General features: G+C 29.5%; 1 protein-coding gene across 1 annotated transcript in view; it reads left to right on the top strand.

Annotated features, from left to right (window-relative positions):
* Nucleotides 1-19753, top strand: part of LOC144840142 (protein O-mannosyl-transferase TMTC3-like) — a 90317-nt gene that overhangs the window by 30396 nt on the left and 40168 nt on the right. Inside the window, exons 5-7 of the mRNA XM_078695832.1 lie at nt 8417-8532; nt 11982-12154; nt 13972-14224. Coding sequence (XP_078551958.1) covers nt 8417-8532; nt 11982-12154; nt 13972-14224 — 542 coding nt within the window. The remainder of the gene's footprint in view (nt 1-8416; nt 8533-11981; nt 12155-13971; nt 14225-19753) is intronic.

Consider the following 19753-nt stretch of genomic DNA (forward strand, 5'->3'; position numbering starts at 1 on the left):
TATGATTCAAAGCATAATTCAAATATTTTTTTGATAATATTACTTTACAATATTGACGTTTTTCTGTATAAAAAGGCATAAATTAAACATTTTTAACAATAGATCATTGTAATGTAAGTTTTTAAATTTAAACTTAAAAATTATAGAACAGCAAAAAAATAATAAATTTTATTGAGTTCAGTAGCATAAATTTGTTCACAGACCTTGTTAAAAAATATAAACCCTTCAAAATAATATTATAATACCAAGACCAAGCGTGCAGCTCCCATTCTCTAACTGAACCCATCCACCAGATTCCAGCTCAATTTCCTCACATTGGCAAAACAACATTAGTCTTCACTGTAGCCTGTCGTTCTGCCCTAAAGCTGATTTGAATTAAATCAGAGAATTATTTAAAAAAATAATTTAAAGCATGACATTAAATAACATTCTCATACTTCAACAGTATTTATTCATTATACATTGTCATCAAGCGCTATGTGTAAACTTTGAATTGACAGTTGTTTTAGTACGCTGTACGTAAACGATCTTTTTTGTAGCGAAACGTTATACTTGCCCTAGGTCTGTAGCTCTTAGAATACTCATGACTTTGTATCTTCATTCGGATGTGTCCAACTAGTAGTATATTAATTGATTAAATGGCTTTTACCTCCAAGGTCATCTAGTTGTGTCTCATTAGATTTCTTTCTATAAATGTTTATTAAGAGGACTAGTCATTAATTACTACAAAGAAAGCAAAGATCCTAATTACAAACTAGTAAGAATAATGTTCAAAGATTAGAGGAGAAATACATCATACTGTGAAAAATTGATTAATAAATTGTTGCATTTGTTTCCATGACAACCAGGTGTATTTTAAATAGTTTCATTGTAGTTATAGTAACTGGTAAGCAATGCATTCAGGACTCGTCAACTAAAAAAAATATTTTGTGTGATTTATACGATATACGTATATCATAAATGCATTTTAAATGGTCACGTCACACAATTAAAATTTATTCAAAAATAATGTAAAACTTTTATAAATGTAGTTTTTTTAAACAAAATATGTAAAAATAGTCATTTGTTAGTTCTCCTTTGACAACTTAATATTACAGGCTATATACCTAAAATATTGTTGTTTACACTAAAATAAAGCAATAAATATGATTTATTTGACTTTGCCTGTCACTTGCATCTATACCCATTAATCATAAGATTTTGCATATTATAGTTAGCAGCATTATATATACATACCTACTGTATAACCTTTATTTTTACATTTTGAGACATTAACAGCAATCGTACTATTTAATTAATGACTATAATGTGTATGTAGGTGAATCTAGATAATATATCATCCATACTAAAACCCTTTTCACACTATTTAGCAAATATTAACGACTAATTACTATATTTGTTGCATGCAGGAAACATCACAAGTATGTATTGCAAATTTTAACAAGAGACAAATTCATCCTCAAAAATTGAATCCTAAAATCTATTGACAAATAGGTTCTATGGTATTTTTGATAATAGGAAAGACCATTTTGATACTCATGGTTTAAAGAACCCTCTAGCTTTGGCCTAGACTCAGAAAATAGCCGAGAACAAAACCAAAATAACTGTGTTAAAATCACTGCCTTAACCCAAACAAATCCTAAGCTTTTCAAGTAGTCCCTTTAATAAATGTACGAGAGCGTAAAATAATAAATTGATATCAGAATGAATCAGAATCGTTCCATTATCATCAGTTACTTTTCATAAACACTAGACTAAATTTGCAGGTGTTTTTATTTTTGAATTAAGGAGATTACTGTGTGAATATCACCATAGTAACGCAAGCCTTCATTTTTAATACCTGTTCATTTTTATCATTTTCAAAAGATAATAAATTGATAACAAAAGAGAAGAAAGCAAAAATAGAATGTAAATTTCTTATGTTTGTTACTAGTAATTTGCAAGCTACAGTGGTATGACATTTATGAGACAAAAATAATATAATTATGCCACTTAAAGTTTAATTGGCTCATAAAATCAACATTTTTTGTTTGTTTGCTACCTAGGAGTTTTGACATAGTATGTTTCAATTGTAGCAATATAAATTAATCTATATCATGCCTAGAGCTTACCTGGATAAACCAAAAATAGCCCTCTCCTTCCAAAGAGAGGAATGTTTGTTTTTCTTGTTTGTTTCTAATAATAACAATTAACACTATTTTAATAGAATTTGTTAAACACACCTCTCAAAAAAAATGTAGTTCAGTAATATGGCCCTTGTGCCATTCATCAGTGGGCATTATAACATTAACAACCACATAGGGTATTTCCATCGACCACATTACAATGTGGTATTCACCAAGATTAGATGATATGATGATGGCTGTTATACTTCCTCAATTTTGTCTATATTATGCTGTCTATTCCTTCTGTCTTCTTGGATTATGTCCGGTGTCGGAAAAACACATGCATCTCAGCACGTGAGCTATATGCATGCAATATGTCTTGTTTAACATAATGTTCTTTATCTTGTAAAAGGATTTAGTTTTGTTTTTAAGACGCAGTAAAATTCATCGATCTGTGCATTGCTTGCCGTCACATTAGTCTTAATGTTTTTATCATCCCTTAGAAACCTATCCTTTATGTTTTTCTTTTTATTTATGTTGATTATATTGCACCTTTCTTTAATGTTATTGTTAGTCTCTTTCCAATTAAAGTCTCCCATCGAAAGTGTAAGAAAGTATATGCAACTAGATACCTGCCTATGGGAAAATCTTTAGAGTGTTGAAGTATGCTGGTTACTTCTGTCTTTTATTACTTCATAATTCTTCAATGTATGTTTAACTTCAAACATTTATTGATAAATTTGTTATTGATTATTTTATTCTATTTCACAGTCGTCACTCCATGGAATACTAAACAAAATATGGAATGTATATTAAATACAGTATGAAAAATGATAAAATTTACTGCTAAACATTACATTTCTTCTTACGCTCATAAACATGATGCTTCTTCTCGACTATAACAGATTTCTGTGCTTGTTGTTCCACCTGTTTGAGATTCGATCCACTGTAGTAATACATAGTCTATGTTTAGTTTACCTATAGAAGGAAAAGCCGCTTTCAATCGTGATTAGATTGATTGATGTCTGATGTACGGCAAGCTCATTAAAATTCATGCATGAAGAATCGTAGAAGGGTAGTTAAATCCGAGATATTTTAAAAGAATTTATGAAACATGTTTTCTATAGTGATGATATAAGTCATTATATGATTTCAAAATGAAAATTACACTCTTCAGGTTGGATGTTAAGCCATTGGTCCTATAAGAAAAACTAGAAAAGCTCTGTGTTATGGTAACAGTTTGTCTCTATGACATTCTTTTTGGACTTCATTCAAGCTTCAGATTGGATGTTAAGCCATTGGTCCTATTTATGAAATCTACAACAATCATAATTTTCTCTGTGTGAAACATAATTTGTCTTTATTACATCCGTTTGGGCTTCATGATAGCTAATATTATGCTCTTTAAATTAGATGTTAAGCCATTGATCATATGTGAATTAAAACTTTATAATAATTATATACAGAAGAGTATGCTCCAATAACCTGACTAGTTGCTATGCATTGGCATGTTCCCGATGTTCAACCATGGCATTTATGTCATTTTTCATTCTAGAAACCTAATGTACTAAAACATTTGTATATTATTTAACCTAAATTGAAATAAAAAATAATTAATGATATATGCCAATTATCATTTTATGATAATATATTATTTTATTATTCTTTACTGTTTGATGACGATAATGATAATGTCCATTTGTATAGCGTCATTTATTATGGTGAGCCTGTGGATTTATATGTATTTTTGCCATTAATTTACAATGTATAAAAATTACTTAAACCTAAATGCACCAGTAAGCTTCAATGTCTCTTAAAGAGAATTTTTAAATTCCAATATTTTATCACAACTGTTATGAGTAATTATAATAATTGTAGGAAAATCTTTGATACAATTCTTGCTCTAGCCTTGACCCACAAGTTCACCTTTCAGAAACTATTTATGATATTTATGTGAAAAAATACCATTTTTCTATTTTTTGTGTCAAATTTTTTTCAATAGACAGATCAGTATCATCTGTATTTATCCCTAATGGGGCAATTAACAAAAGATTACAATTCTTGCTCTAGCCTTGACCCACAAGTTCACCTTTCAGAAACTATTTATGATATTTATATGAAAAAATACCATTTTTCTATTTTTTATGTTAAATTTTTTTCAATAGACAGATCATTATCATCTGTATTCATCCCTAATGGGGCAATTAACAAAAGATTACATCATCTTACAATGAAAAGTACAAATTTCAACATCAAATATAGAATTGATTCTTAAGAATAAAATTCCCTTAAAATCCTAAGTAATGTTAAATTGAAATTTTGGAAGAAAGTCGAAATTTAAAAATAAAAGGTGAACATAACATTTGTAACTTTATCAGTATTGTTGAGTGTTCCCAAAATTGTTCCAGATCTTTTAGGTTGCTTCTCGCAAACTTATATGTTCGCGCAAAATTTCATTTGAACTTTTTTACCTTTACCTGTTAAGGTGTGTTTCTGTAGAACATATACAAACAAATGAACAATTTTTCGGTAGTGCATTTTTGTATGATAAATAAATTTTATAATGCTATTATGTTGAGCAATATTTCTTTTTTTATCATTCAAAGTTTGGAACTTTTGCAACTTTATAACCCATCTTTGGATGGATTTAAAAGGTATGAACTTACACCATGACAGTAAAATATTAAATACCTAGTTATATAACATAATATGCACAAACATGTAATTTGTCTTTTTTATTATATCAGAGGTGTCATATTAGAATAAATTACATTGTGAATGTTGAAACAGATTTGTTAAAAGTCATTTCTTAATGGGGAAAGTATTTTACAAAAGTGAATCTATGTCGTATGTAATTTGCAAAAAGCTTTCAAATTAAATTTTATGAATCATTTAAAGTAAAAATAACTTAAACGATTACATGAGCAATGTTAAATTAAATTAATCTTTTTTCTTTTTTTTTGTCTTTTGTAAAAAGATGTTTCACCAACAGTGTCATACAGTACATCATTTTTTATAGAAAAAAATATGGAATTTTTAATCTTGAGTTGAATTGTAACAAATATAAGAAAGGAATTCTACATTGTTCAGTATGTTTGACAGTTGTGTATTTATTATTTGTCATTTAATTATTCTGTTTGTACCCAACAAAATTTCACAATTTGTGTATACAATACATATTGTATACATCTTATATATATTGTACTTGTCATATTTGTTGTTGAAATTTTGAGAATAAATAAATGTCACTTCAGAATCAAAAGATGCCTGTGAAACTAAATCTAAAAATAAGTTTGAATTAAATTATAGTGTTTTAAATCTCTCAAAATGTAATCATCCTTTTAATTTTGTGAATTTCTGCATTGATTCTAGATCAGTCACACACCTAACATTCCCAATCTTCTCATTAAATATTATATTTTCAAAATTTATTTCAAAGCTCACTATAGTATTGTTCTACTTGGCTTGTTATATTTTATTTCCCAATTTGGTTGGCCTAGATTTTATAATTATATTATGATTTTATATATTCCCAGTTAATATACGTAAACCATAGAGAAATTAGACTAATTCTTCCATGCATGTCCAATAGAATGTTATCAATAATATTGTTTTTATCATATTGTTCTAATTTCTGGTTGTTGACACAGCATTGAATGTAAAAAGGCTATATGTAATGCCTAGCTTACCTGGTTAAACCAACAATAGCCATCCATCTCTCCTAAGAGAGGAATACAGTAATACATAGCCAGCTCACTCGGTGCCATGTTTTGGTGGTGGAATGAGTCCAGTGTACCATGGAACTATAATCTTATATTATAGTTCCATAAGTGTACAAAACATTTGTGCCAGTACATCTTTTGCGTTAAAGTTCAACTCATACTTAGTTCACACAAGACCATTGTCATGGACAGAGAAGTGCAACCTCCACACTCCAAGCAATGATCAACAGTATCATTGGAATGGATAAAGTATATTGTCATCGCCATTGTCATTATTTCATTTTTTAACACCAACATGTGTATATGAGGAAAATACAAATATTACTGTAATTTTTAAGTATTTTATTCATGAATATAAACATGTTGGCATTGTTCAATACTTTATTCTTTAGCTTGAAACCTTAGAAAATACCTTTATCGTTTCTTTAATCAATTATTTATACCATTTACACAAATTTGTTTGCGACTCAAAGTTCTATTTTTGTAATACATTTCAATTATATAGTCAATACAATTGAAGGCAATTAGATTGGAATTTAGTTATCAAATAACAGTCAATTAGGAAATTGCTATTTAACCTGTAAATGTCAACTACTTAATTAATTCTCTTTCCGGATAATACTATTTCTGTGGCATATTCAGGTTTATAGCTATTTTTAAGATGTTAGAAAGAGGTTACCAGTCCCCGGTAGCTATTCCTTACCTCCTAGTAAATGTGTGCTAATAGTAATACTGGATGAACATAGGATAATTCACCATGCATGTTCAATTCTAGCAAGGTTGTAAACTACCTACTGTATACTCATTTGAACATGAAATGAGTGTGCGTCAGCCACATAGTCGATTTTTCATAAAAATGCTTAAAGTTTGAGGATGAGTTTGTTTTATCCCAGTTTGGTTGCCTTACATTGTTTACCCCAGGGTTACCATTAAATATATCTTATAGGTTTGTTGTTAAATACCCAGTGTTGCCTTATACAGTATCCCATATGTGCTCTTCTACCCAAGGTTGCCTTATACAGTATCCCATAGGTTCTCTTCTACCCAGTGTTGCCTTATACAGTATCCCATAGACTCTCTTCTACCCAGGGTTGCCTTATACAGTATCCCATAGGTTCTTTTCTACCCAGAGTTGCTTATACAGTATACCATATGTGCTCTTCTACCCAGTGTTGCCTTATACAGTATCCCATATGTTCTCTTTTACCCAGGGTTACGTTATATCCACATCAATATGGCATATCTATTATAACAATAATTTCCATACTTTTGTCACTAAATAGTAATTTACTACAGACAGTAAAACATAGACAGTATACATCTGTCTGGTCTACATATTCCTTTGTTTTATATTTACTAGGTGTTGAATCTGTAACGTTGTAATGGATATATAGATCACACATAAGCTGTTTAGCTTAAACATATACTCTAGTCTACTATCAAAACAATACACGTCATCTTTAATTCATCTTTCTTTTGTTTGATACGAGCGACGCTATTACCAATATCTTTATTTATCACAACGTATGACCGATTCTACATTAGGTATTGCTATCTCTAAAAGCCAATACATTACAATGAAATTAGTTAGTTTGATTGACATTTCTTTTTAGTCTAAAGCTAAATGTTTCATTAAAAAATAATTTTGTTTGATTGACTTCAGTGCGGAATAAAGTTCAAATAAACTTCATTTTCATGTAATAGAATACTCCTTGATTTAAAGTAAATATTCCTTATAAAAAGTAAACAACAATTTAGTTAATATAATCCTAATTTATATTGCCCATTATACTAAGATGAAAGTGATTTATTTCTTAATCTTTCATACTCAAATCCTTTCACATTATAGCGTTAATGAGAAATTTAGTTTCATGTGACATGGGATAAAATGTCATTAAGGAGCATACTTTTATGGAATAAGTAATTATTTGCAATTCTAAGAAGTCTCATAATAATTAGCAGATTGTTTTATTGTACTTGAACTGTGACATTCTGAAAATGCATTGACTCTGACAGAAATCATGTACTATGTATATTATATTTGATTATTTTTAAATGGTAAAGATGAGAAAAATCTGCAACAGTGACAAAAAGTAATACCTAATTGGAAGTTATATTATGATGTTGAGATATTCTCATTTGCTGGCGAGGTTTCTGAACGTTACTCTTAGGGGTACAAGTGTTTAATGTTTTAAAATGTCATAATATGTTGGTGGGAAGTTCTTCAAGTGTTCTCTCTCTCAAACCTGAAATGTTGCGTCTCTTGAACTTAACGCAGTAGTGAACAATCTAAACAAATGAAGGCTTAAAAATGGCGAATTGATTTGTACTGACTTGATGTTAAGATTGAGTACCTTACATCATGGTTGTTTTAATATCATTTATTTGATTATTTTCTTTAAATCATTTTACAGAAAATTGAAAAATTATTGTTTATATGAGAATGCTATATGTTGCAACAACAATTTGAAGGCCAGCCTACTAAATATGACATTGTATATTTCCAAGATTTATGACTAAGTTTTAATTAAATTTTGATATAATATCTATTTTACTATCTATAATAAAATCTTATGTTGTATTATTCAGATTGGTTTCATCTTGTGATGACGATGATGTTTGTCTCGTTGGCAACCATGTGTAAAGAACAAGGCATTACAGTTGTTGGTGTTTGTTGTGTTTATGAAGTTTTCATTGCTCAAAAGGTATTATTTATCCCTTTATAATTATTAATATTATTATAAGACACCTGAAAGTATGCTTGTTGATATACAGTAAAACGTTAAAACAAATTTTTAAGTTTTAAAAATGTGTGCAATGCCAGGTGCGTTTAAACCCAACTTGTACAGTGGTCTTATAATGCTATACAAATATTTTAATTAACTTAACATGTTACTATTATGTACATTTACTAAACCCCCTAAAATTGATTACCATAGACCAGCCCCTACTTTTTCTACATGGGTCATGCAAAGCACAATACAATAGTTTCCGACCTAATGTTTGATTTTTAAACCTAGGTAAACAACTTACTGATTTTTTGAATGGGTGTGTCTTTGATTTTATAAATATTATTATATTTAAAAGTATAATTTTAGAATATATAATAGATTAACCCTTGAGATTATAAACAGTAATTTCATCAAGGCGCCCAATCAATAAATTATTACTCACGTCGCTTCATTCATTAGACATGCCCTTCACACGTTATCTCATAAGTCTTTAAGCAATTCCGCACACGTTTTACTAGTGTCCAGAAAATACATTGTATATTTGTACGTATCAATATGTGTAAACACTTGTACTTTAACACTAGGACACCCCTACAGTTGAGTAATTTTTTGTTTACAGTTACAAGCATTTTGATTGGTTAATGACTACCCGATTAATAAGACTTGGTCTACATATCTTGGTGATGAATCGCAAATACTCTTTATCGAGAAAAAAAAACATTTTGCGCATTTTAATCTTGAATCAGGTGAAAATTAGTTTGTGCCTTTTGGCCTTGGCATTGAAAGCTTGTATAATCACGTTTGATATTTATGCGATTAAAGTTGATATAAGCAGGTATGAACATCAAAGAGATTTTTCAGGTAAATTGAAGAGATAAAATTATTGGAATTGATCGTGCTGCATAATTCAGCTCACTATACTGTAAGTTATAATTGGCATTATGAATATTTAAACCTGAAAAAAGTTTATTAACAATATTGTTTGCACATAATTAATTTATCTACCCTAGCCTACGCAAAAATATTGTGAGCCCCCTGTAGTACAAAATAATTATGGACAAATCAACGATTTAAACACAATGAAAAGCTCTTGTGTAAATACACAGCATAATGAACTTTCATGACGTGTCAAGTGACTACACAACCATCAAGTCAGAATAAACATTATGCATACGTTAAAAAATGTGCGCAATGCGTAAAAAACTACTGAAATTGTGTGTTTACTATATTTATAGCAACTATAGCAAGTTGTGAACTCTTTAAACCGTAGGTTTAGTGTGCACAATTCATTTGTGTGCATCTTTGAGAATAGTAGAGGATCCTGTTCGGTGGTATGCATACTGTAGATGTGACTACACTGGAACAACTATGAATGTGTACATCTAGTTGTGCATGTGCCTTGATGTACAGTAACAAAAAAATCTATAAATACATTATGATATGGCAATAGAATAATATCTTTGAAAGATTAGGTTAATCACTAATAATATTTTCAAAACTATAAATTTAGATTTCAAGATAAGTTCAGGTTTATCTAAAGTCATAATAAGATTAGAGCAAGAAGTTGTGATACACTAAGAAAATATTATTGAAAATAATAATTCAATTTGACATTGAGTTTGTGAGAAAATTGAACTTTAATATGCCAAAAGGGTTATGTTACACACTGATTAAATTATGATATAATAACTAATTTTATTATTTATGATAAAGGCACCAATTTAAAATGTTAAATGTTATCTTTAATGAATACATTCAATTCAGTATGAATTGAATGTACAGTACAAGGTTTTTTTTAATGAACTGATTTTCTACTTTGGAATCTAAATTGAAATTGATGCTATTCAAAATGAGAACAGTTTTCATTGGATAAATGAATTATATATTTTGTTATTTTTATGTCATGTATTTTTTAATTTTATGCATTTTTAGTAATTTTAAGTATTATGTATTAAAAAAAGGTTTACAGAATTGAAATATGAAGAGAGATGAATATCAAATTTATTATCATTGGAAAAAAGATAATTGAAAAATAAACAGTTGTGATATTTATCATGACCATTACTTCCTTTAGTGCTAGACAGAAGGATATTTACATTTGACAAGGATTGATTCATCTGTCATACTAAAAATTGAAAAATCAACTTTTCCAACCTTGAAGGAATAAAATGTAATTTTTCTTTACTGTTGCATCTGTTTTGCGAAACTATTAAAAGATTTTTAAAAGTAGCAATCTTTTAAATGCATCATTACTAATATTAAAGATAAGATATTTTGTTATTGTCATGAACAAAAATATAGGCGAACGAGAAATTTGGTAGATGATACAAATTATAATTTGAAATCAATTTAGTAATTTTTAAAAGTTACAGTATAAATAATTATTATACTTTCAGATAGTCTTTTATGGATGAAGTAAAGTAAACATGATTTTCACTGTGTTTCTTCTATTTGAAAATATGTTTTCAGAGCAATCCATGATTTTGCTTATCACCTGTCAGACACATTAGATAATTTTAAGGCTGTGGTCCCTGCAGACTAATCTACCCCTAAGATCTATTGAAGGAAGGAAGCAAACACCACTTAAAAACATTTTCAAGGTTCATAATCTCCTAAAATTATTCCCTATATGCCTGTCGATCTCGTAGCCAAAAAACCGAGATGTTTATTTAATTGGTACATTTGTAGCAGTGCCGTATTTATCTAGATAAACAGAACAGTTAACTTTACTGCACTGTAATCTTAAGGTTGAACACGGTTAATCCCTATGAATGCAAGAATGTAAATCAGGGATTAGTAATTAGTATATCTTTAATATCCTAATGAAAAAATAATCCTACATAAATGCACAGATTTTCATCACAGATAAATATCCCTGCAAGGTTCCGATTTAAGACGCATTAAGTTGCTAAGTTTGTCATGAGAATGTTTACAAGCCAGTGAGTGAAAGTATAAGAAGGTTTACCATTCTTCTATGCTTTTCCCCATTTTACTTTAAACATATTAGTACTACTGTATAGCTAGAATCACATTTTAGGAGAAATTTTCCTTAGTGTAGCACACATTGTTTGAAAACGTTGAAATTTATTTATTAAATTTACTTAATATTTCTCCATGCTTGTATGGCAATTATGTTAGAATTTTAAACTCACTAAATTGTTTTAACTTATACATTTTCCCCTTTCTTTGTATCTTTATCATTTAAATCTAAAATTGTTTTTAAATGTTAAATGAAATTTCAGTTTCCAGAAACATCTTGGGACCAGCCAAAGAATTAAAGTTCTTGGTGAATCAGTTTTTTAAACAAATTAAGTTGCTTCTATACAGTATTATAATGCTAACAAATTGATTTTATTTTGTCTATTCAGCATCTGAATTTGTTGTACTTATAATCATTTTGTAAATTTGTTTATATCTTTCAGCTGTCATGCTTCGACCTTCTACAAAACGCACGATTGTGGCTGTCGGGTAAAGTGCCCTTTCCAGGTGCTTTAAAGTTATCTTTCTATCGTATTTTATTCTTAGCTCTCGGTACATTCCTGCTACTCGCTGTAAGACTTAAAATTATGGGATCGACGCTTCCTGTATTCACAAAGTAAGTTTGGCTCCTGATCGTTATCTGTGCTAAAATGGTATTTAAACGGTTTTTCAGATGGTTACTGGTTGTTAAAATGCAGTGTATATCACCAGGCGTTTAGAATTTCTTCTTTGCCTGTAAATGACATAAATATACGGTACACCATTTTCAAACTAATTATACTTATGTAACATATACACTAAGATATTAACCAAGATGTCTTAATTAGAAACATTGTGGGAAGGAATATTTTCTTAGGTTTGTTAAAAATAAATTAATTTCCATAGCGACAAACCTAAATTACTGTAAATCAATTTAATTATAGATGAAATATTCCTATGTTTAAAGTGATTAATATCCCCGTTCAATCCCAATTTTAACCTAGTCTGAAGAATCAATAAATATACATTTACAAACACACACTCATTTCATAACGCAATTATGATTGTTATGCTATTATGAAGATAAATCTGGCTGCGTAAGCCAATAAACGAAGGTGTGCTCATCGATGCAGGAATCTCAGGAGATTAAGGACATATAATCTCATTTTCTCACCTGGCACAGTGGTTGAATGTTTTTGTTGTAGTTTAATTCCTTTTAGCATCTTGATACAGGACGATTCAGATAGAGTAGAACCCCTCCTATTCAAGGGACAGGAATCAGGGACAATATATATATTTTAAATAACACTATAAACAAACCCCTAATAAAGGAACATCCCTATTACAGTAAAGTAAGGGGAAATTTTGTTGGGTCTTTGATGTCCACCATTCACACTCACCATTATATTCACAGTAGTGGAGCTGTAGCTTGGTGGTTAAAGTGCTTGCCATCCAATCCCAAGGTCCAAGGTTCAATCCTGACCTAGTGCCAGGATTGTAACTCACAACTCTTTCAACTCCACTCCCTTATGTTTTAGGTTTATAAGCACGATAAATTAAAAAATAGTTTATCCATCCTTAATTGGCAAGTTTGTACTGTCTGTTGGATGCAAATTAAAAAAAATAAAGTATGCCAAACCTCACTACACAAATACAAAATATTTAAAAAAAATGTTAATAAACCAACATGATATTGTGTAAAAAGTTAAATTGTCTCAGGCAAAGAACAAAATGTGTCAGCATATATTGATTGCTTATGGATTTTAATTTCCCTAAAAGCTATGAAAAGATTCATGAACATCTGCAATCATCATTGCCCTAAATATCACGATGATGATCCGCAACACCCATTTATATTATCCGTCTCCGTTATGTTATGTGAAATTGTGTCTCCAAATTTATTGTCTCCGTATCCAAAGGTACTTTCACATTTTTTATGGGGAATATATAAAATCCGTTCATTACTCAAACTGTAAAAGCTTTTAATGTGGCTTGACAACGGTTAATCTATCAGTGTGAAAACACAATCCATCCCGCAAAAAATGTGAGATGTTAATATCTCATCTGATGCAATATTTTGTCTAGCCATTTTGAATTCTTCACATAATTATCAATCTCTAAAATATTATGGAATAGTACTATGGTAACTTTTAAAGTTGCTAGAAGTGATACAGTGAGGATAGTGATTGCACATGTTCTGCAACTGTTCCTTAGTTTAAAGGGATTTGGATAAATTATCTTAATTTTGTATTATAAACAAGACCAGTGAGAATATTCACCATTCACACTAAAGGAAACACTTACCCTTAAACGTTAATCTAATATCTAATATCACTTAGAAATGATTAAATATACTGTAATGAATTATGAATACAGCAACATAATCTGTTTGAATTAGATTCTGAAATAACATTGTAATTTGTAAAGTTCCAACTTTTTCTTTGTTCTTGGTAGTTTTGACAACCCAGCATCACAAGCTCAATTTCCAGCCAGACATCTCACCTACTGGTATTTGCTTCCAATCAACGCTTGGCTTCTACTCTGCCCATCTAAGCTGTGTTGTGATTGGACAATGGGTACCATTCCTCTTGTCGAGAGTGTGTATGATCCTCGTAACCTAGCAACTGTTCTCTTCATCTTGGTCTTGGGAAGTTTGGTACTGTATGCAGTTTTCAACAGTAATCATCTCTCAAGACAAGTTATTATGGTAAACTGAAATTATTGTATTTATCTTTTATCCTCTCACAATTAACATTTTTGTTACAAATATCACAGCCAATCAGAGAGATAGTGGAATGATGTGACCTAGACCCAACATTATCTTTCCTTGTGTCCACAGGTAAAATACTTTTAATATTCTCAATGCCTCATTCTTCAGATGGGATGTTAAGCTGTCGATCCTGTCTACTTAAATGCAAATGTGCAAGAAAAGAACATTCATAGATTCATTGGATTCACAGATGCACATAGGCATGTTTTTATATACTTCTGGCCAAAAACAAATTGTTATTCTCTATTATCTATTCCATTTATGTTAGTCTCGAAATTAAAATATAGAAAGCATGTTGCTTTATTAGTTTTTTGGAAACTAGGTTGTTTCATTCTAAACATTAATTGCTAATATTAATAGTTAACATTTCTATAAATCAACTTTCGTAAAAAAAAATTAATATTTCCGTTTGCAATTTCCTGAGGACATAATAATATTTTGACCTACAGGTCGCCAGATTTTAATCAATCTGAAGATGTCAAGCTCGTCAAAAGTTTGCATAAGATATAAACGAAAATCAATTTGGAGAGATTTTAATTTAAAGATTAGAAGAGGCAGTATAGTCTCTTTAGCTATTGACATTTTGAGTGATTTGTTTACTGATATCCCAAGCCTAGGGTCTCTACATGTAGTATTGAACTTCTTCCCCCATCTTATTTCTTAACATTAAACGCTAATTAAACATACACTATAGATTCTATTTAAGATTTAAACAAAATAGTAATCATCAACTTCTATAGATATAATTTTTTTAAACGAAAACAAGTATTTTGATAATTGTTTTATGGTATATAATGATGTATACAGAGAATATAGTATCAAATAATTGTGAAATATATTACTACATGACGTACCTGGCAGAAATTAAGGAGTAGGACAACAATGGAATTGTCTTGTGTCGGAATTTAGTCTAAATAATAAGGAATAGGATTTCAATCAAGCATGTCAGGATTATACTTGTTCATCAATATATCTAAAATAATAGATACATCTTTTATTGTAAACTTGCAGCGTAAGTTTTCCTGTAAAAGTTGTTTTTTCTAGATGACTTCACATAGTTCTACATTTCATACAAAATCAAACTTTATTTGATAGTTCATTTTGATTGCATCTGCAATATCCGACACAGTTTACTTCAAATTGTTCTAGTTTTCGTAAGTGAATTTAATGAACTTTCGTCTTGGAAATCTCAATTAAATTATAGATTACATGACATAATTACATTTGGAAATTACATATAAAATTGTTAACATAGAATTGGCAAAATGTTATTATGTAATCAAAAGATAGATGACATTCTAACATAGATTTGATTTTTTGAGTCTTTACAAACTCATTTACAGAAACAAATTGAAATCTGCTTCAAGCAGAGAATGAAATTTGAAATTACATAATTAAAGTTAATCAAAGTCATGCAATTTGTCAAGTTCTTCACAATATAAATGAAGTTTGTTGGACCATTGTAGAATTTGTAAACTATTTCATGACTACCTGGATAAACTGAATCTAGCCCTGATACGAAAGGATAAAAGTGTTTTATGGTCCTTCAAATGGGCACATCCTAATGTACCATGTGAGAGTAGTCAGACCATTATGAAAGAGGGATGTTGAAACAAAGCTGCTCTCCATATGAAGGGCAATGGCTATTGTCAGTTTATCCATGTATGTGGCACACACTGTTGGTTTGTGTAATTTTAAGTGGAAGAACATCGAGTAGAAATGGTTAATATCACCTTCAAGTTTCCTGATTTCTGAATTTGCTTATGTTTCGAAAATTTCTCAAATTCTTACTATTTGAAATACATTAAGTCTATAGAACAGACTTCCCTGAAAACCAGTAAATATGCTTTTGGATTTGTTGATGGCAGTCAATACCTTCGTCACACATAGCATATCCAAGATTCATTGCTATACGCAAAGAAGTTACCGAAATTCCATGTCTTCAGTGAAGATTGGATGGATTATATAGCATCAAAGAGACACATATAAGCATTAAGTTACGGATATCAAGAATCAAAGAATTTATGTAAAACTTATTCTAAACCGATGGAATTTAACACTATTTTATCCAGTTAACATTATATCAATCCTACATTAGAATTTTATTTGGTTTAATTTTGAAATGTTATCCTTTTAGTGTTCTAACCATCCTTTATCATACTTAAATTGCTTTCATAATCAACGAAAAAGCAGAACAAGAAGTATTAGATCCTGTTATAGCTAAACTAAAGATAATAACAGTAAATATATTACAAGAAATTTAATATAACGTTGTTTCTTCTGAGAGCGTTTTAATTTACAACCTGGCTCTGTTCACGACAATTATGCACATTTTGACCAATTAAGACCATAGGAGAAATTAAGTATCGCGTTAGAATGTACAATGAATGATAACCATAAACTAGTACTATCTCTTGTTTAAATACTTAAGCATGTATAACCTCTAATTCGCTACATTCAATTCCCAACTCTAATTCCTGTTTTTTAATTCCCTTATAATAATTCCCATAAGTTTTACTAATGAAAGCTTTCTCCATAAAGTATGCTGGAATCCGGCAAAGTGGGACAATCTTGATGCATAAAGAGAACGCATTTCTTTTCGATGGTTTTGAAGATGATATTTAATGCACATAGAAGAATACGTTTAATGAACATTAAATAATGAAAGTCATTTCAGAGATCCATTTACATGTGAGATAATTTCTTCATTAAGCTATTATGTGGATAGCAAGCCCTCAGGAATAATCCATTTTATGCTGTCTTGTAATCTTAAAGACATCTAGCAAAGATCTTTATATCCCCTTGATTCTGCTCGTATTTGTTGAGCAATGCAGATTAGGTGCTCAAAGGCCAGTGCACGTGTTCAACTGTGTTTGTGTGAATTGCCTAAATCGACATATTTAGAAGGTCACAAGTCAGTACAGTATTTTGCATAACCGCTGAGATGTTTCTCAACATATGCATTTCAATATTTAGATCGTACTGTAGTGCAATTTGAAATTTTAAGCACTGTTGTTACTTTCAAAATCTGTCCACAACCAAAAAAATAAATAAAACGAACAAACTTAGGGTATTAAATGAGTGGGTGAAAGTCCTTTGGGTTTTTCTGAATAACAATTCTGAATATATGAAGAATTAAAGACTCTTTCGAATTTTTAAATATTTTTCATCATAATACTAACACTAGATTTTAATTCATCACTTTGACGAATACTGTAGTTTACCTAAAATCACATGGTACAAAATAGCATAACATTTATATCTAGACCTGTTTCTCTAAGTTTGTAATATAACTGTAAAATAAAGTCATTACTTCTATTTCCTTTATATTTATATTATTTATATCTTTATGCGACATTCGCGGTCAGTGCCTTCTTGCCTGCTACGAGGTCGTCATCAATCTAACGTTACCTTTGATTTAACCATCTTCATCTTCACAAAATCCTTCCATCCGTTTATCAGTACAATCCACAAATCTTGAATTAGTTGAGCTAGTTGATTTAACACTTCGTAATTCTGCTTTCAGTTCCATGTAAATTTAAATGCATGAAGTATCTTTATACACATCTGATTTAATTTCAGTTTGCAAAGTTGAAATTTTTACCATCTATGAAATAAACATGTTAACAAATTTAAAGTCAGACAAAGACTATAAGATAAAAAATTCAAATGAAGGAATTTTTAGTTGGTTCTTTATCAAATTTTCTTTTAAAGGTACAATCTGGATTGAATTTTGTATTTTTGCATCAGAAGTTTAAGCCTGTTTAATTAACCCATTTCAGCACAATTACCGTCCGTGTAAATGTATAACCAATATTAACACAAAGAATTGATGAATGACAAACACAATTTTCTTTAATAATACTTTTCTTACTAGTATTACTATTTTTGATTTAATAATGTATTGTTATAAATGATAATGTCACATTTTTTTTTCTTATACTAGACGTAATCGTAACCCATTTTTGTCACTATATTGACATTTACTCGTCATCCTTAAGGATTATCGAATAATGTATACATTTCATGTTCAGCGTTGACAACTCCTTTGTGAATGTTACAGTATCTTCGGGGATATTTCATTTTTAAAATAAAAAATTTATATTATAATATAGAAGCCTTTTAACTAGATATCCATTCATGATTGACATCTACCTTATCCTCAGTGATATAAATCCATATTATAATACAGTAGTAGAAATATTTAGATACAATTTTATAACAATGTACTTTTAACTACAGTTTGAGATGATTAATGATACTTATATAACTCAAAAGGCATGAGTATAAAATAATATTATTTATAACATTTTTTATATAAGCATACATTATTAATTTTTTACAACTTTAAAGGGCAATTGTTCAAGAAGTAATCTCAAATTTATATAATTTGTAAAAATAAAAATGGATTTGGTATTCATTATTTTTTTCTTGTTTTTATGACAACTAGCAAACTTTAATTTCAAAATCTTTTTTTTTTACTGCACCAGAAGGCATCGTTAAAAATACAAAGTGTAAATCTATCTGAATTGGACTTTAAAAAATATAATATAATACAACATTGCTACACAATTTTAATGCAAAAAGAAATAAAAACAAATTACTTTTTATGCTTATTATTCACACAAAAAGAGTTGATAATTAACATTTTTTACTATAAATAATGTACAAAATCACAAAATATGTCATTTTGTCACTGTTTTTTTTTTCTCTTACTGTTGTATTCTCTGCCACCAACTCTTTTATTCGTAATTGACACTACTTACTCAGATATTAGCCACTTTGATGGAATAGTAGCTAATCAACTTTGGGCCAATTTGTGGTATATGTAGCCATTGATCAGTTTCTTTTGAATTATGAATTATATACTTGTTCCTGGATTTTATGATTGTTTTGTACCTCTTTTAATTTCTTAAGTTTATCTTTTCCTTTTGGTTAGACTTCCTTTCTTTTTTACCCTATTCCCTTCATTTCATCATGATCCTAATACTACATTATATATTGGTTTGTGTTCATGTATCTTTTATCGCCTTCTTGCTGATTGTATTACCTTCTCAAATCTCCCCGTATCTCTTTACATCTTCCCTTCAGCCGCGATTCTCCTATTCATTCCTCTTAAATATTTAAACTTTACTTGAAGAATAATAACGACACAACTTTAATGAAGATGGATTCTAGCCCGGCTTGCGAAGATCAATTTTGACTTCAAGCTAATATAGACAAGATAATTCATATAGCTAAAGATCATAATTTTCCCATGAATCTTGATGATTTACCACAATCTGTTTCTGGCAGGATCTGGCCTAAGGAAATGCTGTGTATATTCTTGATTTAATAGTAAAATGTGTTAGAAATATTTGATTCCCAATTCAATAATGATATAAAACCCCTTTTTAAATGTTTATATTAGTTTGTAGTAAGCTTATTTTATTTTATTTCATTTGGCATCCTGGCTTGGGAATCGCA

This window comes from Antedon bifida, chromosome 1 (assembly GCF_963402885.1).
Source record: "Antedon bifida chromosome 1, ecAntBifi1.1, whole genome shotgun sequence".
Lineage (NCBI taxonomy): Eukaryota > Metazoa > Echinodermata > Crinoidea > Comatulida > Antedonidae > Antedon > Antedon bifida.